Source organism: Canis lupus, chromosome 33, assembly GCF_003254725.2.
Source record: "Canis lupus dingo isolate Sandy chromosome 33, ASM325472v2, whole genome shotgun sequence".
NCBI classification, from domain to species: domain Eukaryota; kingdom Metazoa; phylum Chordata; class Mammalia; order Carnivora; family Canidae; genus Canis; species Canis lupus.
In genome coordinates, this window is record NC_064275.1 from 25,499,068 (window position 1) to 25,515,846 (window position 16,779).

Consider the following 16,779-nt stretch of genomic DNA (forward strand, 5'->3'; position numbering starts at 1 on the left):
AAGTAGGGAAGCTTGGTGGTGGGAGAGGAGGATTAGATGACCATAAGATTCACTTTCTCATCTTTAAAAGAAAGTCTAGGTTTCTCAGGAAAAAAAAAAAGTGGGATGAATTGTTCCCTATTGACTTTTTAAAAATAATATTAACTTTTATTGATTACCAAGTATTACATACCCATTACCAAATATGATAAAAAATTATCTATAGTTCTACTAGTAAGAGAGAAATGGTTATACAGACAATATTTTAGAGTATATCCTCCAGATTTTTCTGGAATATATGTTATTTTCCATAAGGAATAATATCATATGGACTGTTTTTCACAGTTTAGATAATATCACATATACTGTTTTCTAATTTATTTGTACTAAACATAGCGAGAAAAATTTCAGGGTCATTAAGTATCATCCTATAGCATTATTTTAAGAGGCTGTGAGATACTCCATTTTGTGGATACATCTTAATTTATTTAACTAACTCCACATTGTAGAACATTTTGCTTGTTACCGTTGTTTTGCTGTTGTAAACCGCACTGCACTGAGCAGCCTCCTCATTGGCTTTTGTAAAAATGGCACTGTGCTTAGTGAGGGACAAAGAGGTTCCTGATTTTATAATAATCTTATGCCTCTTTGTTCTTTGGGCTTGTTTGGGCAAAGTTGCAAGGTGAGTTTGGACTTTATCTCAGTAATGCCTGTAGTAGAAGTCTGGTTGGTGCTAATAATTAAGGTAACCTTCTTACTCACTTTGGTAAAAAACACCAGATGAGTAATGCTTCTGATCAGCATCTTTTTTTAAATGTTAGTGGACTACTTTTAGGATCCACTAGAAAATAGATGGATGACATTAGCAGTTACTCATTTCATCCTACTGTATTTTAAAAACAGGCAACTGGGGAGTGATTATCCAATTTCAATAAATGAATACAAGCCTATGGTAGAGTCATATTCAAACTGCCAAAGCATGGGGTGTGCTGATATAATAATAGATTTCTGTGATATAAAAGTGTAAAATTTAGAGCACAGGGCGAGATGTACAGATATATCATGTTTATCAAAGCTTTGACTTTTCAAGGTGAGAATTTTGAGTCTTTTAATCTCATTGCCATTTAGAATTAGCTAAATGTGCAGAAGCAGCCTTCAGCCTGGAAATAAGCTGTTTTCTAAATTTGCTTTCATACTGGGATGATTAGCTTATAAATGAAACAAAGAACAAGAGATGGAGAAAAAGGGAGTAAGAATGTTTCTTCCCCCAAGAGGCAATCAGAAAAATTCAGGGGACTAGATAAAAGAGTTAAAGAGGATACGTGTATACACATGGAAGAAGCTGAAAGGGAGTTCAAGAAGCTGTGTGTATGCATATGAAATGGTCATATTGAGCTATGAGGGGTAAAAGGGAATATAGTAAGAGAGTATAGCACATATATGACCTCCTCCCCCCAAGAATGTGATAAAGAATATTATTGCTAGGAAAGGTTTGGTAGACAGTCACCTGTGCTAGTGAGTTTGGTCAAAGAGAAGAGTCTTGATATCACTGGAGGAGGAAGATATACCAAGTAACTATGTCATGTAGACATGTTTGTAAATTTGGGTTCTGCAATTCAGCAGTGTCTGTACTTGCTTTGTGGAAACTTTTGGCATTGTCTATGTGATAGACTGAATAGTGCCCTCCGGTAAGATGTCCATCTCCTATTTACGGAACCTATGATAAATGATCTCACATGGCAAAAGGGACTTTGCATATGTACTTAAGGTACTGTCTTCAAAATGATGGGATTATCCTAGATTACCCTGATGGGCCCAATCTAATCACATGAGTCAGAGAACATTTCCCAGGCTGGGTTAGAGAGATAAAATGGAAGGAGAGATCCAAATCTTGAGACAGGGTTAACTCACCATCTCTAGCTTTGAAGATGGAGGAAGGGGCCATGAGACAAGGAATGTGAGGGGTCTCTAGAATCTGCAACTGGCCCTCAGCTGAGAGCCGGCTAGGAAATGGGGATCTCAGTCATACAACCACAAGGAACTAGATTCTGCTGACAAACAGACATGGAAGCAGTCATGACCCATCCACAGAGACACAAGCTTACTGACACCAATTGGAATGCCTCCAAACATGGATCTTCCTCCTAGTCCAATATTAATTAGTTTCTCAGCTTCAAACTAACTACCTTGGCATTGAAAGTCTTTTCCAGTGTGTGTTCGGTAATTATAGTTTTCCTATACCCCAACCATCCACATTTACTCTGTTAAGGCTGTTAAATGAATAAAAGGGAAATGCCACAGTTATTCTAACTGGTTTCTAATCTCTCTTCTCTTTCTTGATTTGTCAAATAGGGCAGATTAGGCATGAGAAATTGTAACCTTGAATTAACAGTCTTTTCCCAATCAGAAGTTACCCTATCAGCTTACCCATCAGGGAGAGAGACTAAAATAGCTCCTCCTGAAGTTGTACTTCCTCATTTAGGTCTTCTGTGACTGAAATCTGTATATAATAGAGCCCTAGCAACTAACAGTTTTTACAGTTTGTCGCCCTCCACCAAACCTGAGTGAGTCTCGGCTCTTTCAGGAATGATTTCTTAAAGGGCAAGTATCTTTTCTGAAATAAATAATTTTAACCACAATTTAGACAGAAATCTTCCCAGGATGTAAAAACTGAAAGTTGATGATATCATCACACCTGGCCTTCAAAATGCTAAATTTGTAATCAAATCCACAAGTTTAGAATCTGCCTTTTTATTGTCTGCTTTCATTTTAAAATAGAAACTTTTTTTTTTTTTAAATGGTGATGATTTTGTCATGGGGATGAAAGGACAACATAAATATTCTATGTTGGTCTACAGACATCTGAAATACTATATTCAGTTATAAATAAACATTTTTAAAAAAACTTTGAAAAAATAGAACCTAATCAGATTTATAAAGTGTCTAGAAGCTTAGTCAAATTAGTTCAAGTAACTGAGAATGCTTAGCCAGAAATGAAGTGCTGGGGAGGAGAAAAGTGTTCCCTTCAAATAGCTGAAGAGCTGCCATACGGTACAAAGATCGCATTTAACTGTGGCTCCAAAGGGCATCTCAATGCATGAAGATTATATGAGAAGATGTAAGGAAATAAGACTGAGTTTTGCAACAGTTAAGGCTCTTTAAAAATTATATAGAAGACATAAATTTCTTCCTCCTATGAAGGATTAACTGCTACAGGAATTTCCTTCCTACTGTAAACAACTAGAAATCAGATAAAAATATGAAACAACTGTTTTCAGACATTGGACAATAAGCTATAGAGAACTAGTCCCTGAAAGAAGGGAAAAGATGAGGTAAGCCCTATGATTGCCCCCAACTTACTGCCTGGAGTCAGTTTCCAAGTTGCTCTAAAAGTAGGGGAGCCCTGATACTAAAACTGGAAAAAGACATTACAAGAAAAGGACACTACACATATATTTTGTGAAAATAGATGGCAAAATCCTTTAAAAAATTACCAACTTGAGATCCCTGGGTGGCTCAGCGGTTTAGCGCCTGCCTTTGGCCCAGGGCGCGATCCTGGAGACCCGGGATCGAATCCCACGTCAGGCTTCCGGTGCATGGAGCCTGCTTCTCCCTCTGCCTATGTCTCTGCCTCTCTCTCTCTCTGTGTGACTATCATAAAAAAAAAAAAAAAAAATTACCAACTACCATTTAGCAATCTATTAAAAGTATGATACATCACGATCAAGTGGGGTTTATTCTGGGAATATGAGATAGGTTCAATATACAGAAATCAAGCAATAAAATTCACATTATTGACCATCCAAAGAGAAAAAACATGTAATCATGTCAGTGGATACAAAAAGGTATTTGGCAAAATTGATACTCATAATTTTAAAAAGAAAGAAAAATTCTCATAAAAATAGGAATATAGAGGAACTTCCTCAATCTGACAAAGGACATATACCAAAATCCTTCAGTAAGCATCATTTTTAATGATAAAAGACAGACCGCTTTCCCCATAAGATCAGGAAAGAGGCAAGGCTATCACTCTCACTATATTTCTTCATCATTGTACTGAAGGTCCTAGCCAGGTTTCCAGTCTAGGAAAAAAAAATAAAATGCCTACATATTGGAAGGCAAGAAGTAAAATGTCTTTTTCTTCACAGATAACGTGACCGTGTTTGTAGAAAAGCCAAAGGCATCCATGAAAAGCTATTAGAACTAATTGCATGTAGCTAAGTCTCCAGATACAAGGTCAATACACAAAGTCAAAATCAGTTATTTTTCTATATACTCACAACAAACAATTTGGACACTGAAAAAAATTTAAATACCATTTATAGCAGCATCAAATAATATTAAAAGCTAGGGAGTAAGTTTTTAAAAACAAATATAAGACCTATATACTAAAAACTAAAAGACATGTCTACTGACAGAAGTTAAAGTAGACCTAAATAAATGGAGAAATAAGCTATGTTCATGGATCAGAAGAGTAGATAATAAGATATCACGTGGCACCTGGGTGGCTCAGTCAGTTAAGCGTCTGCCTTTGGCTCAGGTCATGATCTCGGGGTCCTGGGATGGAGCTCCATGTCAGGCTCCCTGCTAAGTGAGGAGTTCTTCTCCCTCTCCCTTTGCCCCTCCTCCCTGCTCCTGCTCGCACTCTCTCTCTCAAATAAATAAATAAAATCTTTTAAAAAAGAAGACATCAATTCAGCCCAAACTGATCTATGAATTCAATGACATACCAATTAAGAATCCTGTCAGGCTTTTCATTGTACATTAAAAAGCTAATTCTAAAAGTTATGTGGAAATGCAAAAGACATACAATTGCCAAACAATTCTGAAAACAAGATCAAACACAGATGACTTATACTACCTAATTTCAAGATTTACTGTATAGCTATAGTCATCAAGACAGTGTGATATTGGTGAAAGCACAGACATACCAATCAAAGGAACAAGATGGATAACCAAAAAGTAAACTCACATGGTCAACTGATTTGGACAAAGGAGCCAAGGTAATTCCATGCAGAAAAGGGTAGTCTTTTCAACAATGGTTTTGGGACAATTAGATATCCACATGGAAAAATATAAACCTCAACACACAAAAAATAACTTGAAATGGATGATAGACCTAAAAATAAGAGCTAAAATTAAAAGACTTAAAAAAAATTGGAGAAAATCTTTGTGATCTTAGGCTAGGCCGATCTTAGAGAGGACACAGTAAACACAAAGCATATCATAAAAAGTAAAAATTGATAAAGTGTACTTCATCAAAATGAGAAACCTTTGTCCTTCGACTTTGTTTTAAAAAATAAAATTCAAGCCACAGGCTGGGGGGAAATGTTTGCAAAATACATATCTCAAAAGGACACGTATCCATAACATACGATTATATATTACTACCCAGTAAAGAAGATAATCCATTTAACAAAAGGCTGGGAGCAAAAGACTTGAACACATACTTCATAGAAGAAAGTACACAAATGGCCAATAAGCACAGTCACACAGTCACAACATCATTAGTCATTAGGGAAATGCAAGTTAAAGCTATAATAAGATACATACCCACCAACATGACTAAAATTAAAAGGATTGGTAAATATCAAGTACTGGAGAAGTTGTGAACAACTGAAACTCTCATGCAGTGTCACACAACCCAGCAGTCTGAGATATTTGCCCATGAGAAATAAAAACATATGTCCTCACAAAGACACACACACAACTGTCTATAGCAGCTTTCTTCATAGTACTGAAAGCCGGGCATCCTAAATTTTCATCAGTTGGTGAATGGATAAACAAATGGAAATATGTTCATACAACAAAATACTGCTGACCTATAGAAAGGAACGGACTGCTAGTAATAAGCAACAACATGGATTTATTTCAAAAGCAGTATACTACCTCAATACTGTTCTCCAGAGGGCTTGTGTTCCCACCGACAGCGTAGGAGGGCTCCCCTTTCTCTGCATCCTCAACATCTGTCATTTCCTGTGTTGTTAATTTTCACCATTCTGACAGGTATGAGGTGGCATCTCATTGTGGTTTTGATTTGTATTTCCGTGATGTTGAGTGACGTTGAAAATTTCTTCACGTGTCTGTTGGCCATTTGCATATCTTTTTTGGGGAAATGTCTATTCATGTCCTCTACCCATTTCATGACTGGATTGTTTGTTGTTTTGGGTGTTGAGTTTGATAAGTTCTTTATAGATCTTGGCTACTAGTCCTTTGGAGATACCAGCCTAGAAGAGGACAGTCAATCAAAGTGATTTTCTTTGTAAATATCAAATCTAGAATTGCCTTAGGATATCAAATATCAAATATAAAATTAATAACTGTGTTTTCCTTTGAAGAATATAACAGGAAATTGTGCATTTTCTGAGCATTTCGTCTAAATTTGTAGTATAGTTGTATCATGTTTTGTGTTTCCAATAAGTTTTAAACTTATATAAATATAAAAACTTATGTTATATAAATATATAATATTTAGAATTTTCTAAAACAGTTCATTAAAGTATCTCTATGGTGAAAAAAAAAAAAAACAAAACAGTATGCTAGGAGAAAGATACCAGGCCCAAAAAGACCACATGACCACACATTTATGATTATTTAGAATTATAAAATTTTTTAAAAAGCAAAATTATTGTCACATCAACCAGATCAGTAGTTATCAGGGGATGGGATAGGAGAAAGATACTGACTGAAAAGGGGAAAGGGGGCGCTTTTGAGTCTTATATAAATGTTCTATACCTTGGCTATGGTGGTAGTTACATGAGTGTATACATTTGCTAAGCTCACCAAAATCTATACAGAAAATTATTGGATTTTATTGCACATTAAATTATGCTTCCATAAAGCTGATTTTTTTAAAACATACACACATGTGTCCATCCCTGATCCAATGGCAGCAAAAATGGTGGTTCAAAACCACCAAGGGTGTTTTTTTATTCCCTAAAGTCTTCCATGGACACCCAGGTTAACAACTCTGCTACAAGGCTCTGTGTGGGGCAAAAGCACTATCAGAACAGTCAGCCTAAAGGAATTTAAACCCTAAATTGTGCCAGTGGTAAGCCCATACCAGTGACCACTCAGGCTATGGAAGGTCTAACCAGTTAGAGATTTCCCGCTCGGGCCCATCTATGCCACACTGTATCATGTTGGTAGTGCCGCTAACTCACCCATTTAGATTTCAACATCGTCAAGATTTCCTTTTCTTTCTCATTTTAAACCTTACTTTCAGAAAGAGATCGAAAACTTTTCAAATCACTAAATGATTGCTAAGACTGTGTTACCCCTCCCAGCAGTATTTTTATTTCAGTAAAGAATAGAGCTATAAGTGAAAAACCTATTTCCAACATTAGAAATTAAGATGCAGTGAATAAAGGAAGGCATTTGCTTTTTGGATGCAAAAAACTCCTCAGTCCCCCTGAAACTACATCAAGTAACCATCTATTCCACATATAAGGCCACAACGACTACTTTCTGAGTCCTAGGGCTTTGGATTCTCTTCAAACTTTCCCTCTTTTACTATCTATAGGCAATACATTTTCTGAAGTTGTTTTGCTCTCTTTCAGAAACCAACAAAGTGGAGAGAAAAGAAAGTGAGCAGACCAAGGAAAGGTGAGTCCTGACCTTACAACATTGCTGATAGAGGTATCATCTCCAAAGGATCTATAACTTAACCATCAGTTAAGTCTGAGGCATGCTGAGACCTCAGCAGACATGAACTAATGGAGAGGGAGACAAAAGTGAGACCAGTTAGGATCTGGAAGGAAATGTTCTAGTTATAAATGGGTGACAGGAGGTCCAATGCACAATGCTCAAGGGGTGTGGCAAGCTCAGTCAAGGTAAAGCAAAAAATTAATACCAAGGTGTGCATGGGTTGTGTATTACTCACCATGGTAACCTCAGCACCTATCATGGTGCCTGGACTAGTGGGAATCCTACAAGCGTGGAATGAATAGATAAGTGAGGAGTGACAATGTGTTTCTTTAGCTTCAGTGTCTTTGCACCTGCTATGCCCCCTTCTTGGAATCTTCTTCTGCCACTTTTTTGCCTCATTCTTCAGATCTTGGTTCAAGCTGAACTTCTAAAAAAAGAAAACAAAAACCAAAAAACCACCTTTCTTAAACTACATTATGTTAGCCTGTTATCGTGTCACTTGGATCCCTATGCTTTTTCTTCATAACACCAGGTAATACTTACATTTTTGTGTAATTACACTATTAAACTCTATGAACTATACCAAACTTTATAGAGGGTAGGGATCATGTCAGTTAAGCTTAACATTGCTGCCGGCACCTACCACAGTGCCTGGCGCATAGTACATGCTCAATAAATTTTTTCCTACTGTGAAGTTGTAGCAGCAGGTATTTTTTGATCCATAGAAAGTAGCCTTTTTATAACACTAACAATTTTCTGTTGTTATAATTTTCATGGCATCTACTGACTTAGGACTTATTCATAAAATGTACACTGTAGTGGTCTGATAAATATATAACCTGTTAAAAAAGAGTTTCAAGGCAACCCGCTGGCGCACTGGTTTAGGGCCGCCTTCGGCCCAGGGCCTGATCCTGGAGACCCAGGATCGAGTCCCACATTGGGCTCCCTGCATGGAGCCTGCTTCTCCTTCCGCCTGTGTCTCTGCCTCTTTCTCTCTCTCTCTGTGTCTCTCATGAATAAATAAATAAAATCTTTTTTTTTTTTTTAAAGAGTTTCATGGAAACATAAATGCTATTCATTGGGGGCTTAGCTTCTGTTACATTTGCTTTCAGTTGAGCAGTATTATAAGTTGTTTGGTTTTTATTTATTTTTTCATGTATTTGCTTACTTTCTAGATTCTTTACCTAATCAAATCCAATTAAGCAACCCTAAATATGTCAAGGGGAAATGTGTATATCCTCTCCTTTATATTCTCTTTTGTCCACACACTACAGGCTAGAGAAGACAAAATGTGGTGAGGTGTTTGGTTTTTTTTTTTTCAAGATTTTATTTATTTATCCATGAGACACACACACAGAGAGGAACAGACACAGGCAGAGGGAGAAGCAGGCTCCACGCAGGGAGCCTGACATGGGACCCAATCCCAGGTCTCCAGGATCCTACCCTGGGCTGAAGGCGGCGCTAAACCGCTGAGCCACCCAGGCTGCCCTTTTTTCTTTTTTCTTTTTTCAAGAGTTCAGGTTTTCAGTTGTTTTTACAGTTTATTCAAACTAAGAACAAAAACAGTTCATCCATTCTTTCACCCCTCCTACTCCTCCCCTCCTACTTCTGGCAACCACCAATCTCCTCTCTGTGTCTATGAGGTAGGGTTTTTTTTATTATTTATTTTTAGATTCCACATACAGGAGAGATCATATGGCATTTGTCTCTCTCTGACTTATTTCCCTTATAATGCTTTCAAGGTCCACCCATGCTGTTACAAATGGTGAAATCTCACGTATTTTTATGGCTGAATCATATTCCATTATATGTATATACCACAAATTTTTTATCTATTCATCTATCAATGGACACTTAGGTGGTTTCCATATCTTGGCTATTGTAATAAATAGGTGTGGCAAGAATGAATGTGTGCATGAAAGAATACATTAAGATTCCAGGTGATCAATCCTTTCACAACGTGGTAAAATCAGATTATCTGTACCTCCATCCTCCCTGAGGACCAGGGCTCTCAAGAATATCCAGGCTCTGGCCAGAGTCATGGGGTCAGGCAAACCTAAATCTAAAGCCTGGTCACAAAGATACAGTCATAACCCCCGGGTCAACAGCCCCAGAGTTCCCAGCATTTACCTGAATACACAAGCTGCTGTGAATGTAGGAATCCAGGATGTTGAGCCCGGGTGCTGAGACCTTGCCTGCCCTCTTAGACTCAGTTCAGATATGATCCAGAAGAGCCTGCAGAGAGAAGGCAGCAATCAACATATGGCAGGGGCAGGAAGAGACAACGATAAAGGGTAGTTAAGTGAAGGAAACAGCACATCTCCACCTCTCTCTTCAACGGTTTCTCCTTGTTGCCTATTGCAATGGCCCCTATATTCTCCTCTACCTCTGAAATCTAGAAAAAGAAAGTGGCTCGATTGTAAAATCTCACCCAATTACCCTTCTTTTTATTTTTCCAGAGTACGGTACCATGAAACGGAAAGATCTGATGAAGCCCAGTGTGTTAACATTTCGAAGACAGCTTCAGGCGACAACAGTACTACACAGTTTTAATTAAAGAGTAAAGTCCATCCATTGTTTATATGCCTTCCCTTTCAAATTTTGGCTTGCCTTTTTCTCGTCCATTAATATTATTATTGCCACTAATAATAAGAGGCTTTCCAGGGCTCCCTCTAAATGAGAGAGCCTCCCTATAATGCCAGTTCTGCTCCCTACACCAGGAGCAGATTTTAACTGCTTCTTTTCATCTCAGAGCACACTTGTGGGCCATGCTCACCTGACTGGCTCCTGGCTCAGGAATAATGTTTAAGACTAACACCTCCTGTTTCAGATTCAGCCTTCTTTTCTTAATTTTATACATTGTGTTTTATGTAGAACTCCCAATTACTGGACTAATGGCTTTTATCTATGCTTAATTCTAAGATAGTGCCTCATTCCATCTTGTATATTTGTGACTACCTCTGCAGTCTGGGTGGGAGTTTTGTATGTTATGGCTTTATAGTGTTGCTTTAATATTTTGAGACATAAAGAGATGTGTACTATAATAATGTAATTACTATGCCCTGAGAAAATTCTACCCACTGCTGAGGAGCTCTTGCTCCTCTGTGAGGGTCAGTACGAAAATGGTGGCTTGGTGTGCTGACAACAATGAGCAGACCAACTCAAAATTTGGAAGATTAGGAATGATGGAGATAGAACCAGCTCTGAGTCCTGGAGCCACTTCTATCTGGGCTGCTGCTAATCTGAGGAAGATCCACCTGCCTAACAAGCTATGGATAAGCCTTAGCAGGGAGCTCTTTGTGAAGCAGGAAAGCACTATGCACTGTGAACCCTACTTCTCTTCTTGAAAAAAATGGCTGAGATGATGGCTCAGGGCAACTGTTCAAGAGCCAACTGAGAGATCACAATACTTAAAAGAGAAAAAAGAAAAAAGAAAAAAAAAAAAAAAAGGAAAGCTCTTGACAGACCGAGTTGTGCATGGATGTCCTATCTGTCCAGTCCTCCAGCAAGCCCTGGGACAAGAAACGGGTGAACCGTCTGTCCAAAAAGATGTAAGACAGACAGCATCTTCCCTGGTAGTTGGTGAGAAGTTTGGATAATACTTAAGTTACTGTGATGTTTCATCTGGCTGGAGGCAGAGTTGGGGCGGGGAGAGCTATCACCTTGATAATGGGATAAATGGAAGGAGGTTTAGGACTCTTTCAATTTAGGACTGAAAGAGAAAGAGCTAGAGTGCAATTAGGAAGACCCACATGCAAGTCATCCAGTGGTGAGGGTGCTAGGAAGGGATCAGCTGGCTCAGAGCAGGGCTCACAGATTTGTGTCTGAGGACTATCTATATGGTCATTCTCAACCATAGGAAAACTGGGTACATCAGAGGACCATGCTAGCCCAGGAGAAATGAGTTAAGTGACCCTGGCTCTAAGACATCATCACTAATGGATGGAGCAGCCTCAGTCCAAACCAAGAGAGAGAACTTTGGGAGGCCCGATCCACAGAAATATTTCTTCTTATTCTACACAAAGAAACCTAGAAGATTGTAGACTGCTGTGCTAACCGGGCTTGCCTTGTAAGATTTCCATTTATGTGTTCTTCCCTGCCTCTGCGGTCATTGGGCTCTAAGCATCTTGTTGGTTCCTAACATGGTTTATACAGTGAGCTCTTAATAAATTCTTCTTAAATTGATTTAAAGGTCTCCATTTTCTGCTTCTACTTCAACAGTACTGCTCAACCCATGTTACTTCCTCTGTCTTCCTGATATACTTCCTCCCTCTTCATGTCTCCATGGAAGCCTCATTCTCCAGTCACCCTCGCTAGAAGCCTTTGACTTACCCCAAACCCCTGCTCTTCCCTTTTCCTTTAACTATTATATAAGAGAGGAGGGTCTCATATGATTTTAAATGTTTATTTCAGTTATGAGACATATAAAAGTCAAGCCAAGGAAGTTCTTTCTGAGGACAACTGGGAAATTTGGAGTTAGAAAAGGAATATTTGCTTTTCAGTTTGTGACTTTTTAAATTATGTGCTCATGTACACATTAAACAAAAGCCCAATGTTAAATATTCCTTAAAATACCTTGATTACAAAATAAATGCATATAACTGTATTGTATATTTTTAACTTGCTGAGAGTAAATCTTAAAAGTTCTCATCACAAGAAAAGTTTGGACCTAGGTGTGGTGATGGATGTTAGCAAAACTTACTGTGCTGATCGTTTCACAATATACACATGTATCAAATTATTATGTCCTTCACCTAAAACTAGTACAATGTTATATGCCAATTACACCTCAATTAAAAATAAATAAATGCATATATATGCACTAACATATATTGCTTTATGTAGTATATATATATAGATGCCATATATATGTATGTATACTACATATACATATATATACATATATATGTATATATGTGTGTGTGTGTATATATATATATATATATATATATATATATATATGGCATCTGAGGAGACCCAGGGAAATTCTGAAAAAAGAAAACTCTAGGCTCTGTGAGGGCAACAGTGTGTCTAATTTCTTCACCAAGGAAGCCTGGACACCCAAGAGTACCTCAAAGCTATTTGTTCAAAGACTGAATGAAACTTTAACATGCCCTCTGGTGAAAATATTCCCCCTTTATATATTAAATTCTCTAGATTTTCTATGTTCCAAATCTGGGGAAAGAAAAGCCAAGGAGCATCTGGGTGGCTCCGTGGGTTGAGCATCCAACTCTTGGTTTCCACTCAGGTCATGATCTCAGAGTCATGGGATCAAGCCCCATGTTGGGCTCCACACTCCTCGAGGAGTCTGCCTGAGATTCTCTCCCTCTCCCTCTGCCCTTCCCACTCGTGCTCTCTTTCTCTCTCTCAAATAAATAAATATTTTAAAAAATAGAAAAGAAAAGCCAAAAGGCTCTCAAAAGAGGTCATGAAGTATACTAACAATACTAGTTAACAATCCTGGTACTTACCTTGTACCAGGGACTCTTCTAAACTGTTAAACTCATTATTCCATTATTCTCCACAATGACCCTGTGATGTAGGTATTGGGATATCATGACCATTTTGTTGATGAGGAAACCTAGACATGGACAGGTCAAAGCAATTAACCCAAGGTCACTAACTTAGTAAGTGACAGAGCTGGAGAAAATTTTGCAAAGCATCATTCTTTCTACCCCTTTGTTTTCCAGCCATAGAAGGGACAACATTTTAGCCAGTTGCAGGTTGAGTGCCTGTATTACATCCTACACTCCCTCAGCCCTCTGAGGTGGTGCCTGCAGAGAATGCATCACTGAGTTTTCCAGAAGCCATTCTATCATCTCATAAGTCCAGAAGCTGTGGATGATAAGGCACATGATATGACCCACGGAAATGAGTTTTTGGTCAGAGGGAAAGTGAACTACAACTACTGCCTCCAACTCCTCCCCCTCCATCCCTACCACTTATTCTTTTGCAATCAACCTTCCTTCCTCTGCCATTCTGAAGCCAGTTTCATCCACTCAGTGTTCTCAAATTTGGTAACCTGAGCTAGAAAGCAAAGACTCATCTCTGACTGCTGTCCTCCTACCTTCAGTACCCACTGTCATCCCACCTTCCTGCCACATTTAATTATCACAAGACCAAGCAAAAATTCTTCTGACTTCAGCAACCACTCTTTCTCTTCTCATTCAGATCCTTATTTCCTCAATCCAAGAGTGTGACCATCACTACCCAACTGATCCCAGTCTACTGTCTCTTTTAACCTGCATTCTGTCCAAAACATCAAAAGGAACAAAGAGATAAATAGTGAAAAAAGGATTTCCTCACATTCCTTTTCCCTAGCCTCATGGAGGCAACTATGATCTTCAGATTCTTATGTATCTTTCCATAGACATACTACGCCTGTGTGTGTGTACATATACATATGTAAAAATAATGTACATAAATATACACATACACACAAATGTGTGTGTACATATTTTCCCCTTATTCAGGTAGATTTGGTTGTATTCTACACCCGAGCAACTAAACAGCCTAAACATAAGACTGCTAAGATGATTAAGAAAGACATCAGCCTTCCATATAATCCTTCATATTAAAAACAAGTGAGATTCCATTGGCTTTCACCATGCCTGCCTGTTCACTCCATAAGAAAAAATATTGAGAGATATAGAATCCTGCACTATCCTTAAACACAGTTTATTTTTATTTTATTTTTTTAAAAGATTTTATTTATTTATTCATGACACACACACACAGAGAAAGAGAGAGAGAGAAAGGCAGAGACACAGGCAGAGGAAGAAGCAGGCCCCATGCAGGGAGCCCGACGTGGGACTCAATCCCAGGTTTCCAAGATCACATCCCAGGCTGAAGGCAGGAGCTAAACTGCTGAGCCACCCAGGGATCCCCAGTTTGTTTTTTTTTAATAGAGGAGGTTTGCAAACAAGGGATTGGGTATGGGGGAAGGGGCAGAGGAAGAGAGAGAATCTCAAGTAAGCTCCACACTAAGCACAGGAGCCCAAATGGGGCTCAATTTCATGACCCTGAGATCGTGACCTGAGCTGAAACCAAGAGTCAGATGCTTAATCAACTGCAACAACAGTCACCCTGAACTGGATCTCCCATTTCCTGTGTATCGTTTTTGTCTTTCTTGATTTACTCCCTCATTTTGTTGTTACATATATATCAGTAGCTTTCTGAGGAAGGATATATGGGAAATTAATGAGATATTGTGTATCTGAAATGTCTTTATCCTACTCTCTCAATTAATCATTTGGCTTAATATGGAATTTTGGATTAAAAATTATTTCCATTGTCTCTAATTTCAGTATTGTTCCTGAGAAAGCTATAGAAATTCTGACTCCAAATCTTTTTATGTGGAAGCATTTAAGATCTTCTATGTCCAGTGTTCTTAAATTCTGTAATGAAACACAGGTTCATGTACTGTGATTTACACTAAGATGGCCTTTTGTGTCTGAAAATGCATGTCCTTCACTCTAGGGAAATTTTCCTGAACTATTTCATTGATTGTTTTTTCCCCTCAATTTCACTCATCTCTCATTCTAGGATATGGATTCCTGTGTTGGATCTCGTAGACTGATCTTCTCATTTTCTTATCTTTCTCTCCTCTTTCCCATCTTTTTGCCTTTTTTCTATATCTTAAAGATTTCCTGAAGTTTATCTTTCAGACTTTCTGTTGTATTCTGCTATCATATTTTAATTTTTCAAGTGCTCTTTTTTGTTCTCTGAATGTTTCTTTCTGCAAGGAGTCTGTTCTTCATTGTTGCAATATCATCTCTTGACTCTCTGAAGATGTTGATAGATTGTTTAAGTCTTATTTTCCCTCCCTTATCTCTATGTCTTTCAAGATGTTTCTTTCTGTTTGTTTCCTTTGGTCTATATTATCCGTGTTGGAGGATTCCTCAGATGTCTGATGAAACTTGATTGTCTGTTCATGATTAAGAGTAAGAAATTAAAAATTAGTTTTGAGGACCCAAGTCTTTGGATGAGCTTGTTAATCTTAGCATTACAGTAAAGGGATCTAGGTGGGCCTTTGGTAGCAAACCGTATTTAGATCTTTCTTCTTCTGCTGGTAGTTTTCTAGTATCTTGCTTGGAAGGGGAAAGTCTGGCAATCAGCACTTTAGGAGCCAAGTGAGAGAAAAGAGATCTGTGTGTGTGTATGCACGTGTGTGTACGTATGTGCGTGTACATGTGATAGTGGTGGGGTCTCTGCAGGCTTTATTCAGTATGAATAAATGTACTTAATCTATATGTTTTCAATATGGCAACTGCATCTTCGAATGTGTGAGAGGTTTCCCAACTGAAACATTTTCTGCTTTACCCTCTCCAGAGAACAGACCCTAGACTTTTGCCAGGGTGGGAGAGGGAAGTTGCCCAGTAGTGTGGAGTGGGAAAGAAGAGCTCAGCTCTAACTTACTATCAAACAACTTTTACCCAGTCTTCCTTATTTGGGTCCTTATTTTTTCCCCCAACCTTCACCCTCAATTGGTTCTCAGGCCTGCCAGTTCCTGAGGCTTTTGATGATTCTGGAGTATAAACTGGATTGTTTTTTGGGTTTCTGCACCAACAGGTAAGACGTGGCTATCCTGCCTTGAGTTACCACGTATCCATCTACTCTTCAGATCCCAAACTGCAGTCTCCTTTCTTATTCTTGTGCTGTTACATTTTTCCATTTAAACTAAAAAATAATTTTTCTTTAGTTTTAGTGGAATCTCAGAAGGTAATGTAATTAAATATGTGTATTAAATTAAATTAATTAAATTAATTAAATAATTAAATAAGTATATGTATATGTATATGTAGATTAATACCATTGTACTTAGAACTTCACTATTCTAGGACTCTACCACTGAGTGCCTTCAGTCTAACATCCAAAGTCATTAACAATGTGATTTGAAACTAACGCAACTGTTTACCAATCTTATTTTTCCCTCTTCTCATCATATCAGAAAATCATAATACTGCCACATTTAGCTACTAAAATAATTTCTGAAATATAACCTGTATTATCCAGTTTGCTTCCATTTATGCTATTGTATATCTCTGCAATATTTCTCCCCATATTTCTCTGTTTACTGAACCCTTGTTTATCAGTAAAGCGTGGCTCAAATACCACTACCTCTGTTGGGCCACATACCTAACCACTCCCCAG

The 16,779-nt window shown here is 38.1% G+C and overlaps 1 protein-coding gene and 1 long non-coding RNA gene across 8 annotated transcripts in view; one reads left to right on the top strand and one right to left on the bottom strand.

The window, feature by feature from the left end:
* The window catches only part of CD86 (CD86 molecule), a 90,451-nt gene extending 78,640 nt beyond the window's left edge, over nt 1-11,811 (top strand). For 5 of the 7 annotated variants that reach the window (XM_049105335.1, XM_025475615.3, XM_035709856.2 and 2 more), the window contains 2 exons: nt 7,539-7,584; nt 10,086-11,811. In XM_049105335.1, coding sequence (XP_048961292.1) covers nt 7,539-7,584; nt 10,086-10,179 — 140 coding nt within the window. In that variant the 3' untranslated portion in view covers nt 10,180-11,811. The remainder of the gene's footprint in view (nt 1-7,538; nt 7,585-10,085) is intronic. The other 2 variants (XM_049105332.1, XM_049105334.1) reach the window with 1 other exon arrangement.
* The window catches only part of LOC112677376 (uncharacterized), a 56,186-nt gene that overhangs the window by 22,202 nt on the left and 17,205 nt on the right, over nt 1-16,779 (bottom strand). Inside the window, exons 4-6 of the long non-coding RNA XR_004811528.2 lie at nt 9,757-9,861; nt 7,862-8,053; nt 5,869-6,206 (exon numbers count right to left, since the gene is read on the bottom strand). This is a non-coding gene — a long non-coding RNA (uncharacterized LOC112677376). The remainder of the gene's footprint in view (nt 1-5,868; nt 6,207-7,861; nt 8,054-9,756; nt 9,862-16,779) is intronic.